This window comes from Callorhinus ursinus, unplaced genomic scaffold (genome assembly GCF_003265705.2).
Source record: "Callorhinus ursinus isolate GAN/ISIS: 27379988/994484 unplaced genomic scaffold, GSC_fseal_2.0 scaffold10, whole genome shotgun sequence".
In the NCBI taxonomy this organism is placed as follows: domain Eukaryota; kingdom Metazoa; phylum Chordata; class Mammalia; order Carnivora; family Otariidae; genus Callorhinus; species Callorhinus ursinus.
The window spans coordinates 58,217,123-58,237,942 of record NW_027397072.1 but is presented as its reverse complement, the minus strand read 5'-3'; the positions used below and the strand labels follow the sequence as shown (position 1 = coordinate 58,237,942).

General features: G+C 33.7%; 1 protein-coding gene across 5 annotated transcripts in view; it reads right to left on the bottom strand.

The window, feature by feature from the left end:
* Positions 1-20,820, bottom strand: part of VPS54 (VPS54 subunit of GARP complex) — an 89,231-nt gene that overhangs the window by 50,324 nt on the left and 18,087 nt on the right. For 3 of the 5 annotated variants that reach the window (XR_012379806.1, XM_073897647.1, XM_073897648.1), the window contains exons 2-8: positions 19,290-19,326; positions 17,945-18,100; positions 15,963-16,168; positions 8,059-8,137; positions 5,824-5,858; positions 3,207-3,338; positions 806-1,191 (exon numbers count right to left, since the gene is read on the bottom strand). Coding sequence is in view for 4 of the 5 variants with exons in the window: in XM_073897647.1 (XP_073753748.1) it covers positions 806-1,191; positions 3,207-3,338; positions 5,824-5,858; positions 8,059-8,137; positions 15,963-16,168; positions 17,945-18,080 (974 nt within the window). In the remaining variant the exon portion in view is untranslated. Of the gene's footprint in view, positions 1-805; positions 1,192-3,206; positions 3,339-5,823; positions 5,859-8,058; positions 8,138-15,962; positions 16,169-17,944; positions 18,101-19,289; positions 19,383-20,820 lie in introns of all 5 variants that reach the window. The other 2 variants (XM_025868595.2, XM_073897649.1) reach the window with 2 other exon arrangements.

Genomic DNA, 20,820 nt, shown 5'->3' with positions numbered 1-20,820 from the left:
ACATTTTGACATGTTCTCACATAAAATAACTAAAACCCTGGGGCACGTGGGTGGCCCAGTTGTTAAGTGTCTGCCTTTGGCTCAGGTCAGGATCCCAGGGTCCTGGGATCAAGCCCTGCACTGGGCTCCCTGCTCAGCGGGTCGCCTGCTTCTCCCTCTCCCACTCCCCCTGCTTGTGCTTCCTCTTTCGCTCTCTCTGTGCCAAATAAAAAAAATAAAAAATGACTAAAATGCTAATGTTAAAAATATTTTCAAAATAAGAACGCAGGAAAAATTGGGTGTTTTCCATCACCATATGGAATTTTTTGCAATGTGATAAACACTGCAAATTAGAATTTTAATAATTACCGAATGATTATGTTATATACAAATATAATAATTACATTATTAATTATTTAATAATTATTAAATTTAAAACCTTTCAAGAACTTTTAAAATGAACTTAATTTTAGATATACTGGTATTGCTTCCTGCACCTTGATCTATTAACTTGACACAAAACTATTTCAACATTTTGAAAATGTTATTTTCACAAAGTTGTGACTGGCCTTTCATTAGTACCATCTACCAGAAAATTTAATTTTGTTTCTCCATTCAAATATTTCTGTAAATACTGGTCCTTATAGTTTTTGTATTGCTAAGACTAAAATATCACAATGATAACATTACTACACAGATCAATCTGTCAGAAAAAATATTCATGTAACTTACATACATTCACACTTCCCCAGCTAACATTATACACTAAAATTTATCCTATAAAAACTTCTAACATTATTTCTAAAAGCTTACTTAAAGGACATACCGGAAGCTGTGAATGCCCTGAAGCTCCTGCTGTAGAACCTCTTGTGTTGTTGCTATTAAGTCCAATGCTCCAACAAATTCAGAAGTGGATAACAACACCTGTACTGTAGGCTGAGTCTGGTGTACAGTGGCCATTAACTTGAGTTTATTGTACACTTTAACACAATTGTTTCTGGTAAGTGCCAGTCTTAAAATGTGTAGTGATCCTTCACACATTACTTTATCAATCTGTGCAATTTTATCTCGAAGCATCTTTACAGCCTGGGAAGTTTTCTTGAGGTAGTCCTGCAATTCGTGTTGAGAGGTCATTGCATGAAAAAATGCTTCAGAACGTAGAGAGATCTGGTGAGCAATGTTTACTTCCACAATATCCAGATAATGGCTCAGCTTAAGGAAGAAAAAATCATGGAGTATTGTAAGATTACCTTCTTTGACTATCCAAATACTTTCTGAAAATGATACAGGATTTCTACATATATTTTAAATCCTATTGAATGAACTATTTGATTATGGGATTCTTGATATTGGGCACAATAAAATGGAAGGGAGATGAAAGGTTAATAAACGTAAGACAAAAGAGTAGAAGCCGATTTATCTTCTTCCTCTGCTCCTGCTATTACCGCCCTCCAAACACCAACTACTTTCTAGAAAGTAAGAGTACCCCACAATAATCTGAGATTATAATCTATTTTCAGAAGTTCTAAAATCTGAGAGAGAATGATCTCCTTAATCCCCACACCAACACACATCACTCATCTGACTAAAAGTTTATTAGAGTTACATTTATTGACTTCTTCCTTCTATATACCAGGCACTGGTATTTTATATACATAATTTTCTAGTTTTAACAATCTTAGAATACAGGTATTAGTATTGTTTTACAGATGAGGAAATTGAGGCTCAGAGACATTAAATAATTTGAAGAAAGTCACGTGGTTAGTAAGTGGCAAAACTAAAATTTGAACCTAAGTCTGACCCAAAAACTGAAGCTCTTTCTACTCTACCACTCTGCCTCAAAAGAATCTGTGAAAGACAGATTCAGATCCAGTCACAAATTATAGAAAATACTAGAATTCATTGGGATGTTTTTTCAAGGCTGCTTACATTTCAAAAATTATTCTTTTATCAATTTGTAAAACTCAGCTTATTTCCAATATATTTTCCTCTTAAAAGGTTGACAAATGCCTTAAAAGAGTTCATACATATTTTATTTATAACACAACCAAGATTAATTCCTAGAGCAACATACATTAAAAATGCTTTCTAATTTTAAATATGGACTCCTAAAACTTGAGTTGCCTTTTCTTCCTTTCTAATTGCATATGCCTTTTTTTGGCTACATTATCTTTCCATTTCTCTCCCACTTTTTAAACTTTTAGATACTTCAACCTATAGCTCAAGCTTTAGGCATTATCTCTCAACATCTCTGAGTTCTTTCCGACTTTCCTCTTGTGACTGAGTTCTAGTTTCAAAGCACTGTGGTCCAAAAATATGCAGGGATGATTCCAATCTTTTGGTACCAGTTGAGACCTGATTTGTGACCTAGAATGTGATCTATTCTGGAGAATGTTCCATGGGCACTAGAGAAGAATGTGCATTCTGTTGCTTTGGGATGGAACGTTCCGAATATATGTGTAAAGTCCATTTGGTCCAGTGTGTCATTTAAAGTCTTTATTTCCTTGTTGATCTTTTGCTTAGATGTCCATTTCAGTGAGGGGGGTGTTAAAGTCCCCTACTATTATTGTATTGCTGTCGATGTGTTTCTTTGCTTTTGTTATTAATTGGCTTATATAATTGGCTGCTCCCATGCTAGGGGCATAGATATTTACAATTGTTAGATCTTGTTGGATAGACCCTTTAAGTATGATATAGTGTCCTTGCTCATCTCTTATTATATATGATATAGTGTCCTTCCTCATCTCTTATTATAGTCTTTTAAACCAAAGACTATAGTATTGTATTTTTAATACAATACTATATTTTTAACTATCGTATATTTGCTTCAAAATAATCATCCTTGCGATGTGGAAATAAGGAAAAATGGTACCTCAGCAAAAGTTGATTTTCCATGCTTCAAATCATAAAGAATACAAAATTAGCCAATAGATTGTTTGGGATAAATGTAAAGCAATTAATTGTGTTATCTAATACATCCTTTAAAGTGAAATTCCATCAACTGCTATTTTAGATAAGAAGCACTCCAATAATTAGCTTTTCCTTTTTCACCAGCACAACTTGTTTTCCATTGAATCAAACACTTTTACTTTATCAGTTAAGATTTGAAGGCAGTAACAATAAAAATGAAATTAAAATAGCCCTTACTAAATAACTAAGTCAGAACCCAAAGGTACTACTTAACTAGAATACAGTTTTCTACATGGAAAGAGTAAAAAAGAAATTACCTTTTCTTGCAGCAACTTTGAGGAAGCTGCATCACGATTTCCTTTTCCACCAGCAGTATTAAAATGAGACCATGGTAAAACTGAATTAAAAGTTAAGGAATCGTCCAAGGCAAAATCTGGTTTCATAAAAATCTATTAAAAAATGTATTTTCCTCAATTAGATAAACATTTTTTTACATTCATTATCCCTTCAAACATCATAAGACCATTAAACAATGATTAACTTGGATCTGAAGCATAAACAGCAAAAGCAAGTGATGATACGTTGATTTACACAAAAATCTGTATAAAAAATGTACAAATAGTGTTTCATCAAGCTAAAAATACTCATGGAAGATAGAAAATTGTTTTTTGTCTTTACCAATGGAGGTGATCATTCCATTACTATGTAATCAAATTCACTAATGCAGTCCCACCAGGCACACACCCACAAAGGGAGATGGATATCTCTTATCCCCAAATTTCTATATTAGTTCTCACTGATAGTTTTTTAAAAATGCCAAATATCAAATTCTCTATATTTATATTTCTACTTTCTTCTACTTAAAATTCTTTCAAAATCAGTTTCATAGATTAGACATATACTAAGTTTTAAAACCAAAACAAATTCAATTCTATGAAAAGATCACTCTTTTTCCTTTAGATACCACATCTATCTGGGCACTAAGGCCTACCCATTGTATTTTCTAAATAAGACTTGAATGCTCTCCCTCCTCTACATCTACAGCATTTCGTCGGTGCAGCTCTTCATTATCTCTGGATTACAGTAAATGGCTATTTACTCATGTCCTTCCTCAATCTATTCCCTATACTGCTGTCAGATATACTTTTAAAATGCAAGTATAAATGAATTAACTTCTCTGTTTAAATCTCTCAATGGATTCCCATGACCTAAGGACCAAACTCTTTAGAATGGCATCAAAGGCCCTTCATTTTTTTTGAACTCCCTCACCAATTTGTATTTTGCCACTCCCACTATTTACAAGTTACATTCTAGCAATACTCAACTTCCATATCCTCTTGTGCTTAATTATCTTTGTACATGCTTTCAGCCTACAATGCCTTTCCTGCCTATTTTCCTAGAGAATACAACCAAATCAAAAGGGCAAACATTATCTCTGTATGAACACTTACCCCATCTCTGAACACATCAATCGCCCCATCTCTGAACTTAAGTACATATGCCACACATATTTATGTATCTCATACTTCACAAAAATTATTTACTGAATATATGTATCACCCCCTGGAGATCTTATGTTCCTTTAAGACTGGGTTTATAGCTAATTAATCTTCGTATCTCCAGTACTTAGCATAAGGCCTGAAACATGGTTTAACTTAATTTCTATGCCATATTTTATTATATTTACTGATCCATTTTATCTACATCCAAAAATTAGTATAAAGTGATAGGGAAAAACTAACTAGGGACATAAGTGTATTTTCTAGTCCCTGCTTTAGTATAATTAAAAGTACTGATTAATTCAATAAATATTTACTGATGATGTAACCCTTATGCTAGGCACTAAGGGGGAAACAAAGATAAATTATTACATAGGTCCTAATCCCAAGGATCTTTAGTCCAATGGATGTGATAAAATATGTACATAAATATCTTATAAGAAGAAGAGTGACAAATGCCTTAAAAAGAAGGCACAGGTCTACATAAAATACTATGGAAATTCAGCAAGGGGCCAATTATCTTCAGTTGGAAAGAAATATAATCTTGTAAAGTTGCCATGTAAGCAAGAGAATGTAAAGAAAGAATTAGATATGGGGAGTTGAGGGAAAGTCTTCCAGGCTAAAGGAACAGTGCAAGTAAAGAACAGAGCCAGCAAAACAGTTTGGCTGAAGTAAAGAATGTGTAAAAATTAGTAAGCAAAAGTTGAGTGTGACTATGATGGAAATGAATAATCAAGGGCCTTAAATGACAGAGTTTGAACTTTATTTTGTAGGAATCAACTACTTTAAAAATGACTGCCTTTTTGTTTCTGTCTGTTGTCTTTCTATGTCTTCTCACCTTAGAGAACAGTTATCACAGACCTCTTTGAGAATCTAATTAATGCAACAGACTCTTTCCCCAGGGGGGAAGAAAACATCTATTACATATCTCTCTAAAATTTTTCATATAAAGGACATGTCTCTGAATAATTTGAAGGGGTAGTAACATTAATAAAATTTTTCAGAATGGAGAGACTTGGGGCGCCTGGGTGGCTCAGGCATTAAGTGTCGGCCTTCAGCTCAAGTCATGATCCCAGGGTCCTGGGATCAAGCCCCACATTGGGCTCCCTGCTCTGTGGGAAGTCTGCTTCTCCCTCTCCCACACCCCCTGCTGTGTTCCCTCTCTGTGTCTCTCTTTGTCAAATAAACAAAAATCTTTAAAAAAAAAAGAATGGAGAGACTTAAACATATTTGTAGATTTCAGTAATGAAGAAGAAATTGATGATGACAAAAGAAAGAAGAAAAGTGATGCACAAAGTCCCAGAACAGGCAAAGTGGTTAAAGTGTAAGAAAGTCAAATGAAAGCTTCTTATAAGGCAAAACTAAAGATATTAAAGATTATTAAAAAAATTAAAGATATTAAGAAATAGTATTCTCATTTATTAAGCTTTGTTACCTTAGGTACTTGCTCCAGATCTGTCCTGGATTTATCTATTAAAAAAAGGAAAAGAGAAAATATGATTTTTTTAAACTTGTTTTCATTTTATTCCATAAATATACTGTGACCAGATTCTGTACTATGTCACAATTATGTAACCATTTAAATTCCCTCAACAAGCTTCAAGCACTTCCTGTATGCCTAGTAGTAAACAAAGTAGTGAAAAAATTCCTATGTTTCAAATAATTTTAATCAATTGAATGGTAGCAAGAAAACTAAACACATTTCTTTTTTAAATGGACACAGAAAGCTTGATGCTATCTTACTAAATTTGGTGAAACTAAGTTTGGCATATAGTTCTTAAAAATGAAATAAAATCTGGGGCACCTAGGTGGCTCAGTCAGTTAAGCATCTGCCTTCGGCTCAGGTTATGATCCCAGGGTCCTGGGATTGAGCCCCACATCGGGCTCCCTGCTCAGCAGGGAGCCTGCTTCTCTCTCTCCCTCTGCCTGCCGCTCCCCCTGCCCTGCTTGTGCTCTCTCTCCGTCAAATAAATAAATAAAATCTTTAAAAAAAAAGAACTGCATTCTAATATAGGAATACTGCTTTTATTGTTCAAAATACCATCCCACCCAGAATTTCTCAAGATCAAAGACTTTAATACCATATTAAGATATTAATACCTTATTAATTTTCTTCTTAGACATCTTACTTTGTGTCTACAAACCTGCAAATCAACCTACTTTACCTTCATCTCACCAACTAGATCTCAGATCCTTTCCAAAACTAACCTTCCTGGGTTGGACTCCATGCCTTCCTGCCTCTTCTGTGAGCGTGCTTCATCAAATACCCTGCCTCTGCCTCTTTCCATATCTTCAGCCTCTTCCCTTCTAATAGTCCTCTCTGTGTATATACATGCTCAGTTCTCTTCCATTAAAATGAACCAAAAAATAAATAAAATAAAATAAAAAAGATAAAGACAAAACCCAGGGTCTGGACTAGGCTGAGGCAAGGGAAGCCCTCCAGTACAAAACTTAAGGAAGCACTCACTCTCAGGCTATGCAAATTCGTCTCCTGCCTCATCGAGTGTTGACTGTGCAAAAACATTCTTACACTCTGTTCTCTCAATACCCTGTATCTCAAATCCTCAAGTCATATTCACAGTGGTAGTCTCCATTTCTTTCTCTTGTACTCACTCTTTAATATACAGGATTGTGTTTTCTGTAACCATCACTTCAAGTCTGAATGCCCTCCGTAAGAGATCCTAAATTGTGAAATCCACAGAAACTTCTCAGTGTGTAAACTGATCATTACCACCAACTGGCCACCAAAACCTGTGCTTCGATCTCTTATGTATCTCTCAAATGCCTAAATTCCTCTCCATCTTCATTATAACTGCTATTGGGGCCACATGATTTCTCACTTGTATTACTACAGTGGCCTCCAACTGTCTCTTTGCCTCCAGTTTATCGACATCTGTTTGTTTTCCACACTGTTTTCACAGTGAAATGTATAATCATAAATCTGATGTCTGGTTAAAAATATTTTTCTGTGGCTCTGTACAGCTTTTAGAAAAGAAAAATTCCTTAGCATGGCATACAAGGCTCTTCAGGATCTGACTCCCCTGCCTACTTCTTCTTCCCAGTAGAGCTAACATACTGAACTCTTGCAGTTCTTTGAACATGCTCTGTTCTCTCTCTTTTTTTTTAATTTTGACTCTATTGCTTTGCATACACTATTCCTTCTTCCTGGAAGGCCTTTTCCCCACATAAATCTTTCTCAGCAGCTAGTTTAGAACACAGGCAATCATCAACTCTAGAAGTTTTCTAAGGCTTAACAAATTAGGAGCTCTATACCATCTTGCCACGCTGAACTTACTGCTTGATATACAGGGCTTCAATTGTTGGTTTATTTATGTAACCCTACTCAGGAGACTATCAGCTTCTTGATGACAAGTGCTCTTTGTTACTCATCTATTTTTAAACAACAAGCAAAATACCAAGCAGCCAGATGTTAAATAAATATTTGTTGAAATGAAGGATAACACTACAATGAGACCCACGGTTTTTCTCTTAAAAGCTTTTGGAAAAGATTATGATCATAGGCTATAAAAATTTCACTAAAAATAAAAATTATAGGTAGAACAGCCATCACGGTCCCAAAATTAAGATTTTTGTTTGTTGATATTTATGCTATGCTACAAATATCACATATTTAATCTCCACATTGTCTACAAATAGCACATATTCATACCATGAGTATGTAAGAGAGTCCTGTCAAAGGTATCTTTAGGAGGACAAATATTCTTGCATCTCTCATGAATCTTCTCTCTCTATAAAAAGACAAATAACAAAATCAATGCTATGTAGCAATATGAATATTCAAAGCATCAAAATGTTTCACAAAAGAATATATCAAATTAGTTCTACAATTTTTAATGTGAAATCACTAGCCCCTTGAATTTAAACACAAATAAGTATGTTTAATAAACCAAATCAAGCTCTATGAACATCTATATGCTTATACTCATCCCATTTTACATAATTATAGTAAAATCTCCATAATTTTGGCATGAAGTGGGAATGCAAATAAAAAATCCTTATTTATATAACAGAAATCAATTGAAAATAGTTTTTTAAAACAAGCAAGAAAATGTGAAAATCTATATACCTAAGATAGGTTATTAGTTGACACTAAGTCAAGAAAGAAAGAAAGAAACCCTACTCTGATATCAGATTAGATGGTCACTACCAACAATTTTATCTTTTCAGAGATACGATAAATAGGACACATAGGGAAAATGGAGTATGGAAAGGAAAAAACACTGAGCTAGTAGTGTTCAGAGTTCTAACAGCAACTGTGACAGGAACTACAAGATTGTCTTCCAACATGGCTGTACCATTTTGCAGTCATACCCACAGTGAATAAGAGTTCCTATCAGTCCACATTCTTGCCAGCATTTGGTGCCGTCAGTGTTCTGAATGTTTGTAATTCTGATAGATACATATTATCTCACTGTTGTTTTAATTTGCAATTCCCTAATGACATATGTTAAGCATCTTCTCCTATGCTTATTTGCCAGCTGAATGTCTTCCTTCATGAGATGCCTGTTCATATCTCTTGCGCATTTTTTTATTATGGCAAATACATATAACATACATGCCTTTAAACTTACCACTTAAAACTATTAGTGATGTTGACTATCATTCTATATACTTATTGGTCATTTTTACATCTTCTTTGGAAAAATGTCCACTCAAGTCCTTTTGCCATTTTTTAGTTGTGCTGTTCTTACTGCTGAGTTTTAAGAGTTATTTGTATATTTTGGATACCAATCCTTTATCAGTGTCTAGCCTGTATACATTCTTTTATTAGTGTCTTTCACAGAGAAGTTTTTAATTTTAACCAAGTCCAACTTCTCAATTTTTTGTTTCATGGATTGTGCTTTTGATGCCATTATCTAAAAAATTATCACCAAACTCAAAGTCATGTATTTTCTCCCATGTGATCTTCTAGTTTTACAATTTTGCATTTTACATTTAGAGCTACAATTCATTTTGTGCTAATTTCTGGGAAAGGTATGGGTAGTCTGTGTCTAGATTCTTTTTTCTTTCCTTTTTTTTGGGGGGGGGCAGGTATATGTCTAGTTGTTCCAATACCATTTACTCAAAAGACTACTGAGTTACTCTTGTACCTTTGTCAAAAATCAGTTGACTATATTTGTGTGGGTCTATTTCTGAGCTATTTTGTTGCTTTGATCTATATGTTGTCTATTCTTTCACCAATACCACACTGTCTATATTACAACTTCACAATAAGTCTTAAAGTCAATTAGAGTCAGTCCTGCAACTTTGTTCTTCAATACTTTGTTGGCTATTCTCTTTTCCCTTCCTATAGAAACTTTGTAATCAGTTTCTTGGTATCTACAATCAAATTGCTGGATTTTAACTGGGATTGTGTTGAATCTATAGACCAAGCTGGGAAGAACAGACATGTTGACAATATTGAATCTTCCTATTTACATACATGAAATCTCTCTCCATTTACTTAGATCTTCAACAATTCCTTTCACCAGTTTTGTAGTTATCCTCATACAGATCTTGCACATATTTTGGTAGATTTATACCTAAGTATTTTATTTTCTTTGGTGCTAAGGTAGATGGTGCTGTGTTAACTTCAAATTTTAATTGTACATCACTAGCATACAAGAAAGCAATTCACTTTTGTAATATTAACCTTGTATCCTGCAATCTGGTTATAACTGCTTATTGGTTCCAGAAGTTTCTTTTCTGATTCTTTGGGATTTTCTACATAGACAATCATGATATCTGTGAATAAAGACAGTTTTATTTCTTTCTTCCCAGTGTATATACCTTTTCTTTTCTTTTCTTGTCTCATTGCATAGTTAGGGATGTTCAAAAGGAATGGTGAGAAGGAACATCCTTACCTTGTTCCTGATCTCAGTGGGAAAGCATCTAGTTTCTCACAGTTGCAGGGTTTTTGTAGATGTTCTTTATCAAGTTGAACTTTCCCCATATTCCTAGTTTGCTGTGAGTTTTTATCATGAATGGGTACTGAGTTTTGTCAAATGTTTCCTCTATATCTACTGATATGAACATCATGATTTTTTTCTTCTTTATCTTGTTAATGTATGGATTACACAAATTGCTTTTTGAATACTGGATCAGCCTTGCATAACTGGAATAAATCCTACTTAGTTACGGTACAGAATTATTTTCATACATTATTGGGTTTGATTTTCCAATATTTTGTTAAGGATTTTTGCATCCATGTTCATGAGAGATAATAGTCTATAGTTTTCCTTTTTCATAATGTCTTTGTCTAATTTCAGTATTAGGATAATGCTGCCTAAGAATAAGTTAGAAAGTATACCCTTTGCTTCTATTTTCTGGAAAAGATCATAAAGAACTGATATAACTTCTTGCCTAAATGGCTGGTATAATTCACCAGTGAACCCATCTGGCCCTGGTGTTTTCTATTTTGAAAGGTTATTATTGATTCAATTTCTTTAATAAGTATAGTTTTATTCAGAGTGTCTATTTCTCATGTGTAAGTTTTGGAATGTGTCTTCCAAGGAATTGATCTATTTCATCTAGGTTACAGAATTTGTGGGCATAGAGTTGTTCAAAATATTCTTTTATTATCTTTTTAATGTCCATGAGATCATTAGTGATATGCCCTCTTTCATTTCTAATATTTGTAACTTAAGCCTTCTTTTTTGACCTTGCTAGACAGTTACCAATTTTATTGATCTTCTCAAAGAAGATCTCAATTTCACTGATTTCTGGTCTCATTTTTATTATTTCTTTTCTTCTGTTTTTTTGTTTTGTTTTGTTTTGTTTAGTACAGTTGACACACAATGTTACATTAGTTTCAGGTACACAACATAGTGATTCACATTCTACTTACTTTGGATTTAATTTGTTCTTTTTCTGGCCTCCTGTGGTGAAAGCTTAATTATTAATTTTAGATTTTTTTCTTTCCTAATATATGCATTCAATACTATTAAATTTCCCTCTAAGCAATACTTTCACTAACCCACACATTTGGATAAGCTTCTGCCAACATTTTCTTAAGCTCACTGATTCTTTCCTCTGCCATTTCAAGTCTACTGATGAATCCATCAAAAGCATTCTTCATTCGTCAGTGTTTATTTCTAGCATTTCCTTTTGATTCTTTCTTATAGTTTCCATCTCTCTGCTTATATTACCCATCTATTCTTGCATGTTGTCTACCTTTTCTATTGGAGCCCTTAGCATACTAACCATAGTTATTTTAAATTCCCAGTCTGATAATTCCAAAAATGTTGCCATCTGAGTCTCATTCTACTACTTGCTCTCTTTAAACTGCGGGGATGGGGGGGGTGTTCTTCTTGTTTTTAGTATTTATTGTACCTTTTCTTGTTCCATGCCAGATATGATGTACTGGATAAAAGGAACCGAGGTAAACAGGTATTTAGTGTGAGGTTTTATATTTATCTGGCTAGGCATTAGACTGTATTTATTGTTTGCTGTAGCTGTAGGTGTTAGAGGCTAAAATTTCCTCTGGTCTGTAGGTGTTAGAGGCTAAAATTTCCTCTGGTGTCCTTGTTTTTGTCTCTCAAAGTCTGAGACATGCAGTTTTTTCACAGTTGTATTCCCTTATTATTATACAGGTGCCCTATTTATATGGTGGTAAAATGTGGAAGGAGGGGAATCATTCCATAGACCTGTGATTAGGTTGTTGTCTTTTAGTGAGTTTGTGTCCCTGTGCTGTGACCTTCAAAAAGCTTCTAAGTTGTTGATTTTATTTGTTCAGATTTTTTCTTTCGAACAGTAGAAGCTTCCAGGTTCCCTACATGCTGAACCAGAAGTATTTTAAGTATTTTTAACTTTTTAAGAAACCACTCAACTGTTTTCCAAAAAGGTTGTACCACTTTAAATTCCCACCAACAGTGTATGAGAGTTCTAGTTTGCCACCAGGGCTGACAATGGGGTAAGGCAAGCAAGCAGCCACAATATTTAAGATGGCACCTACTCTTAGATCCTGGTGCCCTTCACATTTTATACCTTGGGCACCTCATCAGCCTCATCCTAGTACTGGCCCCGTCCTTCACATCCTTAACAATTGAAAGAATATGTGTAGACATGCTATTGTTTTTTCCTTAAATATTTGGTAGAAATCAATAGTGATGCCATGTGGACCTGAGTTTTCTTCTTGGAAAGCTGTTTAACATCAATTTCTTTAATAACAAAAAGGCTATTCAAATTATCTATTTCTTCCCGAGAGAGATTTGGTAATTTGTGTCATTCAAGGAATTCGTCAGTTCATCTAAATTGCTGAATTTATTGGCATAAAGTTGTTCATAATATTTCATTATTAGTCTTTTAATTTCTGTAGAATCTGCAGTGATGTCATCACTTGTATTCTTATTATTGGTGATTATGTCTTTTCTCTTTTCTTCCTGAATCAGTATTGCTAACAATTTGTCCATTTTATTGATCTTCTCAAAGAATCAGCTTTAGGTTTCAATGATTTTTCTCTACTGTTTCTCTGTTTTCTATTTCACTGATTTTGACTTTGATGTTTCTTTCTTCTGTTTATTTTGTTTTAAATTTGTTCTTTTTGTAGCTTTTTAAGGTGAAAGTTGAGGTCACTGATTTGAAACTATTCTTCTTTTCTAATATATGCATTTACTGCTATAAATTATTCCCTAAGTACTGCTTGAGCAGCATGCCATAAATCCCAATATGTCGTGTTTTCATTTCCATTTAGTTCAAATGTGGGGGTTAGGGACACCAATACCCCATAATCAAAAATCCAAGTATAACTTTTGACTCCCCAAACACTTAACTACTAATGGCCTACCGTGGACTGGAAGCCTGAACAGTAAAATAGGTAATTAACACATATTTTGTATATTATACATATTACATACTACATTCTTAAAGTAAGCTAGAGAAAAGAAATTAATATTAAGGAAATCATAAGGAAGAGAAAATACATTTGCAGTACTATAACTGTATTTATTGAAAAAAATCTGCATATAAGTAGATCTGTGTGGTTCAAACCCATGTTGTTCAAGGGTCAATGGTTCTAATTTCCTTTTCCTCTTTTTTTTTTTTTGGAGCTCAAAGCGGGGCTTAAACTCATGATCAAGACCTGAGCTGAGATTAAGAGTCAGACACTTAACCGACTGAGCTATCCAGGTGCCTCTCCTTTTCCTCCTTGACCCACGTTTTATTTAGAAGTATAGATTTTGGTTTCCAAATATTTGCGGATTTCCCACATACTCTGCTGTTAATAATTTCTAATTTAATTCTATTGTGGTCAGAAAATAGACTTTGTATGACTTGAAGCCTTTTAAATGTATTAAACATTTGTTTTATGGCCCAGATTGTAGTCTAGCTTGATAAATGTTCCATGAGCACTTCAGGAAAAAATGTATTCTCCTGTGTTGGGTAGAATGTTCTTTCAATGTGTTCTTTCAAGTTAAGTCAGGTTAATTGACAGTGCTGTTTAAGTCTACCATATATTCACTGGTTTTCTATTTGTTTGTTCTATTGTTTATTGAGAGACAAGTACTGAAATCTCCAACCATAATTGTGAATTCATCTATTTCCTCCATAAAGTTCCCAGTTTTTGCTTCATGCATTTTGAAGCTATGTTTTTACAGACATAAATGTTTAGAAATACTAATCTTCTTAACACTTTTATCATTATAAAATAACCTTCTTTAGTAACAGTTTTTGCTCTGAAACCTACTTTGATTGATATTAATATAGTCATTCCAGCTTCCTTTTGACTGGTGTGAGCCTGGTGTATCTTTTTCCATCCTTTTAAGTGTTTTGTGTCTCTGTATTTAAAGTGCATGTCTTATAGATAGCATACAGCTCGGTCTTGCTTCTTCATCCAATCTCACAATTTCTAACTTGTAATTGGGGTGCTTAAACATTTACATTTAATGTACTAACAGGGTTAGGTTTAAGTCTATCATCCTGATGTTTATTTTTTTCGGTCTCATCTATTCTTTGCTCCTTTTTTATTCTTTTTCTATCTTTGTTTAGATTGAGAATTTTTTTTTATTTCATGTTATCTCTTCTGTTGGCTTTTTAGCTATAACTGTTATTTTAGTGGTTGCTTTAGGGTTTATTGCTTATAACCCTTGTTAGAAATATAAGCATTATAATGGAGGGAACTGGTATATTTTGGTCTCTGTTGTATCCCTAGTATTTCGAACAGTGCCTGGCACATGGAAGGCATTCAATAAATATTTGATCAAGAAATGGATAAATGGAAAAGCCAAATTGTAGGTTATGAGGCATAAGATTAGAAAAAGAAGGCATACTAAAGCTCATTTACCTAACAACATCCAGACAGATGTGATTACTGAAAACAGAACACAAAAACTCTAGACAGCATATAACAATATACATTATATAAAAGTAAATAATATTTACAGGTTCTGTACAAAAATATTAGGTAGTACTAAAAATGAACCAAATACTGCATAGTACCAATGCCAATAATATAACCATATTTAGCCTATTTCCAAATCATAAAAGAACAAAGTAATCAAAGGAAACAAAGTTATTAGCTAAATGCAAATTGGGTTTGCTAATGAAAAAAGTATAAAAAGGGGTATTATAAAAACATAAATAATTATCCCCTATACAAACTTCCAGATGTAATATAAAGCATGGTCACTGTAGTTAATAATACTGCACTGAATATTGGAAAGTTGTGAGGAGAATAGATTTTAAAGATTTTATTTATTTATTTGACAGGGAGAGAGAGAGGGAACACAGCAGGGGGAGTGGGAGAGGCAGAAGCAGACTTCCCGCCGAGCAGGGAGCCTGATGCGGGGCTCGATCCCAGGACCCTGGGATCATGACCTGAGCTGAAGGCAGACACTTAACGACTGAGCCACTCAGGTGCCCCAAGGAGAATAGATTTTAAAAATCCTCATCAGAGGAAGAAAAAAATTCTTGTTAAGTATGTATGGTGATGGATGTTAACTAGCCTTATTATGGTGATCATTTTGCAATACATATATAAATATCAAATCATTATGTTGTACACCTGAAATTATTACACCTCAGTAAAGAAAAAAATTTTAATATCCCCTTTAAAAATGAGTTTTTTTAGGTCCAAAATGGTAACCAAAATTATATTGATAATACTCACTAAAAATCAGTAACAAGCCTTCTTAAACTAAGCAATACATTCAGTTCTTGCTCAGAACAGAGTTTAGAGTAAAATATTATGTCTAAAGATATTAAGACTATCTACTAAAGCTAGCATGCTCTATAAATTTTCTGTGGTAAATGAGAGACACAGAAACAGTTCTACTCTGCTCATTTCTTAAACCTCACAAACCATCTGGGTTTTATTGGCCTAACTGAACAATTTTCTCCTTGGTAGGTAGGGTGGATTTCATGAGGAATCTTAGCACTACTAGTAAAGTGCAATTCTGAAAAATCACTACAGTAAGAGAAATATATTTACATATATCTAAGAAATGAATTAAATACAACCCAGGACAGTAGAATGTATACAGACAGAAAAGAATACTATAGCCTCATCAAAGACTATTGGTCAAAAATCTACAATAAATCAAACTAAAGATCTTTCTATTCCTTTTGATTAGATATTACCTGAGAGATTTCCTGTTGATAAACTGTAAAATGTTCCTTGCTGATCTGTGGGAGGTAGAATGAAGGTATGACTTCAGTGTCCACAAAGTCCAATCCCCATGTTTTTGTGAAGAAGTCAGATTCTCTTTTTGCTAATCTAGGATCATTTAATGCTGCTGGGAGGTTTACTTTGGAATGATATATAGTCCATCTATGTTGATCTGTAACTAGAGATGGGACAACACATAAACTATTTGAATCACCTGCAAAAAGCAAACAAGAGAACTCTGTAGACTAAGTTCTACATTTGAAAGTACATCCTAGAAAAATAAAAATGCTTAGTTTCTACTCTATAGAGTAGAAACAACTCTTCTGTAACAAATATTTTAATGAAAATCAATCTGATTAACAACCTTCAGCTTTCAGCATCAACTGCAAAGGGAAGGAAAAACATAAATAAAATAAAGAATATGCAAAATTTGAGAGTTATAGTTGCAGGTTAGGGTGGATGGTAAAGAAAGTCTTTCATTAATTCCCTTCCTTAATGTACAATTTCTTTCCTTTTTCAACATCAAAATTCTTCTTCCTTTCTATTGTATATCTTCTATCCTTTAATACTCCAGATTTTTCACAAATACCTTTTTTCTCTTGTATTAAGGCAGACATGCCAGGTTCTAATACCCTTTGTCTGGCTTATAAACAGATGACAGAAATGCTGCTGTGGCATCAACCATACAGGAAAGGAAAATATATAGTCAATTCTTGTTATTCATTCTTGTATTCAGGTTGTTCTATAAAGTCACTGTAACAATTAGCAAATACTGAACCACTGTTCCTAGGGGAAATACAGGGTTAGGTACCTTCAACCCCTGGGTCACAACACTTTCATCAACCGACCAATACAGAATCTTATTCTGTGTATGTTTCTGTTTAAAGACACCTTATTAAATATATATTGTTCATTCATTAACACTGAACCCATGGCTTACACTACTATAACTCATAACTCACATCTGAATGAATTTTCTTCATAAGACACATACATTGCAGTCTTTTTGTACTTAGAAACACTAGAAAGCTCTCCAGCACTACATTTGGGAGACATTTTAAACAGCAATATCACCAATAAAAATCTCAAAAATGCAAAAAAATGTGGCACTAAATAGACCACACAAAGGACACTTGTTTAGAGCATGAGAGCTAAAACAAGAAGGCAGAGCGTTGTCTTGTTCAACCTTAGCTAGGGGCATGTGCATCAGGCAATTCAAATTTTTCATTCCTCTGCATATGGCTGCAAATGATCACAAAAGTACCACAAGTATTGATTTTGGAGTTACAAGTAAGTTTTAGGGAGTAGGCAAATTTGCAAACATGGAATTCATAAATAATGACGCTTTACTATACTGTGTCTAACTAAAAAGCTTTAAATCAGTAGTTTCATTTTCAAAACTTTTTTTTTTCAGTTTAGCAAGTAACTTCTTCTATGGAAATGCATGAAAAGAACTATATTCCAATTTCCTAATCAACTTACTTCCAAATTACCTCTTTAGTTTAACACTATAAAATTTACTCTTTCAGATACAGCCGACCCTTGAACAATGGAAGGGTTAGAGACACAGACCATCCCCTCTCTGTGAAGTCAAAAATCCACATATTTAAACTCTCCCCAAAGGTTACTGATAGCTTACACTTGACTAGAAGCCCTTTCAAAGACTTAGTCAATTAACACATATTCTGTATGTTATATATATTATATACTGCATTCTTACATGAAAGTAAGCTAGAGGAAAGAAAATGTTACTAAGAAAACCATAAGGAAGAGAAAATACATTTATAGTACTGTATTTATTAAAAAAAAAAAAAGCTGCATATAAGTGGGCCCATGCAGTTCAAACCCATGTTGTTCAAGGGTCAAATGTATATGGAATCTGACTACTCATTTAAAGATAATACAAATCCTCAGTAAAAATCCTCAAGAACAACAACAATAACAAAGGCATTACCTGTGGGTTCCTTGGGACATACATCTGGCAGTGACTGCACAGGTCGAATGTGTTTTGTTGGGTCTACCTCTTTTTTAAAGAAAACATCACTGCTGCTTCCTTGAGGCACTGGTGAAGAACTGTGGCTTGAAGCCATTGCATAAAATCACCACTCAACTGAAAACAAGTAACAAGTAATAATCAAGCATTTAACACAAATCAAAATTCATCTTTAAGTATTATGTGTGCCTCAAACTTCCTTTGAAAAAGACACCTTATCCAAAATCCCTCAAGGTGTAAGTACACAATTTGAATACTCCCTATTAACTGTAAGAGTCACTCATAATATTTAGTTTACTAAGAAAGTTATTTGTCCTTGTTTGAAAAGTATTCTCCCCGAAGTGAAATATCCTTAGTCTTTTATCCAAAGTGGAAAATAGATATCAAAGCTGTAACCAATATAAAGATGAAAACATCCATTCATTCAACAAGTATACAGTAATTATGCATTATAGCAAAATGGATAAGTGAGTGGGCTTTTGAAGTCTCACTGCCCGGGTTCTTCACTTAACCAGCAGTATAACCTTGAGGAAATTTACTTAACCTTTGTGTGCCTTACCTCATCTGTAAAAATGGAGAAGAGATCCCATTTCATAAAAATTTTGTAAGATTAAATGGAAGGGATATATGTAAAGCATTTAAAACAATGCTCATCTCAAAGTTAGTGTTCATAAATGTTAGTTATCATTATGATGATTATTACTATGTGGACTGTCACTATATTAAATGATTATAAAAGAAGTAGGATTCTTCAAGGTGCCTACAATTACATTAAGTAATCAAAACAATCCAAACACTAAGGAAAATACAAGTTAACCTATGTCTACATTTTTTAGTAAGTCCTAAAAGAATTTGTGGGGCAAAACAACATAATATAGGTTACAGTGTCAGGTAAAACTTTACAAATGAAGCAGTAACATAACCTGGATACTGAAGAACATATATTATTCTATTACTGGAGGGTAAATAATATTATGCTGCAGAGTATATCTATCAAATAGCAGGTATTCAATAAACATTTTTCAACAAAGGAATAAATATAAACAAACATAAACAGAAGTTTATGGCTGAAAGGGAACTTAGAGATCACCTAGTCTAAATGCAAGGCCCTGAAAGACTAGGTGGCTTACAAAGACACATGTGTTTTAACAAATTAAAAAAAAAAGAAGAAAAAAAAGCCTCATAAGGAATTCTGGTGAATACAGTAAGAGTAAGAAATAAAGAGCAGAGACATAAGGCTAAGAACGGCGACAAAAAGTTCATCTACTCTAACTCCCCTCTAGTTTAGCAGAAAGCTAAAACTTACATTTCCCAGACTTCTTTGAATATCTGTCACAGTCCTCCTAATGCAAAGGAAACACATCCAATTACACCACTCACTGAGACCATAAGAAACAAGCTGTTAAGAAAATGCACAAAGATAAATAACTTCCTCAAGGTCCCTGAACAGAAAGCAAACAATACCATACAAAAAGGTTAAGGGACATGGAATAATCATAAGACGATGAGGAAACTGACATGGCTAGAGTAAAATGTTTGCATTGGAAAGTACTAACAAATCATATTTTATTTACATACACAGACACACAGAGTAGGCCAAATGAATTAGTCAGGGCCTGGTTTGCAAGGCATCACTGGCCTGTTGCATTTACATCCATTCACATTAAGTGTATGGTTGTTTCTGTATAAAAGCATCATATATTTGAAAGAGAAAAAATATCTAAAGGATAGGAAATACTGTATAATACATAATCCTGTATAGTAAATGTTTAGTAAGGACAATTCTAAATTTAACATTAAATCTCTTTAACTTTTGTATTAATTTTATCAAATAAAATGGCTAAACTACAAACATTTTGACATTTTAAAGAGGGAAACTACAAATATTTGGAAAATCTATTTATGTTGAACGCCCACTGCTTGATGTCGGATAAATTAAATATTGATTCCAACAATAGTACACTACTATTTCAATTTATTCTTTTTACCATCATGTCAGCAAGAAGAAATCCTAAGTGCCATCTCAGGAAGCCAGAAATACTTGAGGAGATGGGGACTTCAATAAAAACATTTCTAGACTCCTAAGGGGGGGTCACCTTATTTATTCCTTAAAGAATGTGAATTGGGAATATATGATGATTTTGGTTTTTTTCCTATACCTCTCCTAATTCTTATGAAAAGAGGGAAAATCTCTAGCTATAAAGAGATTATGTAAAATTAGGGGACTGCCTATATAGGTGAGTCCCAATTTTAAACCATTTCACTCTCCATTTCCTTCAACCATCCTAAGTTTATTAAGATTTCCTAACAGTAAGAACCAAACCTTGTATTTATGACCACATAAGTATGGTGCAGATACTTGGTATGTGCAATCATTGGTAATAAAACATTACGGATTTATTCATAAGGCATGGATGCATAAACAAATAGAGCAAATCCCCATGGCCTCTAAACCAAACAATTTGAGCAAAAAAAGTAATCTTTCATTGAAAAGCTAAAGAACAGAAATGATGAAGCATCCTAGCAAGAAAGTTTCAGTGTAACCTAAGAATAGTTCATCTACCCAGAAAAAAAAAATTAGCAAAAATAAAAACAAAAAACACAGAATAAGGGAAAAGGAAATCTCTAAGCACTAAATGCAGGTAACCTCTGATTTTTAATACTTCCACTTGTAACTACATCTAGAAACAAATTTGGAATGTAATCAGTAGTCACCTACAATAAGAATCTATAAATCGCTCTACCATTCTTCACATGATAATCTTTTCATGATTGTAACAATACCATACTCAACTATTATCTTCTCTTGAAGCTTCTGGTTTCTCACACTTAGTTAC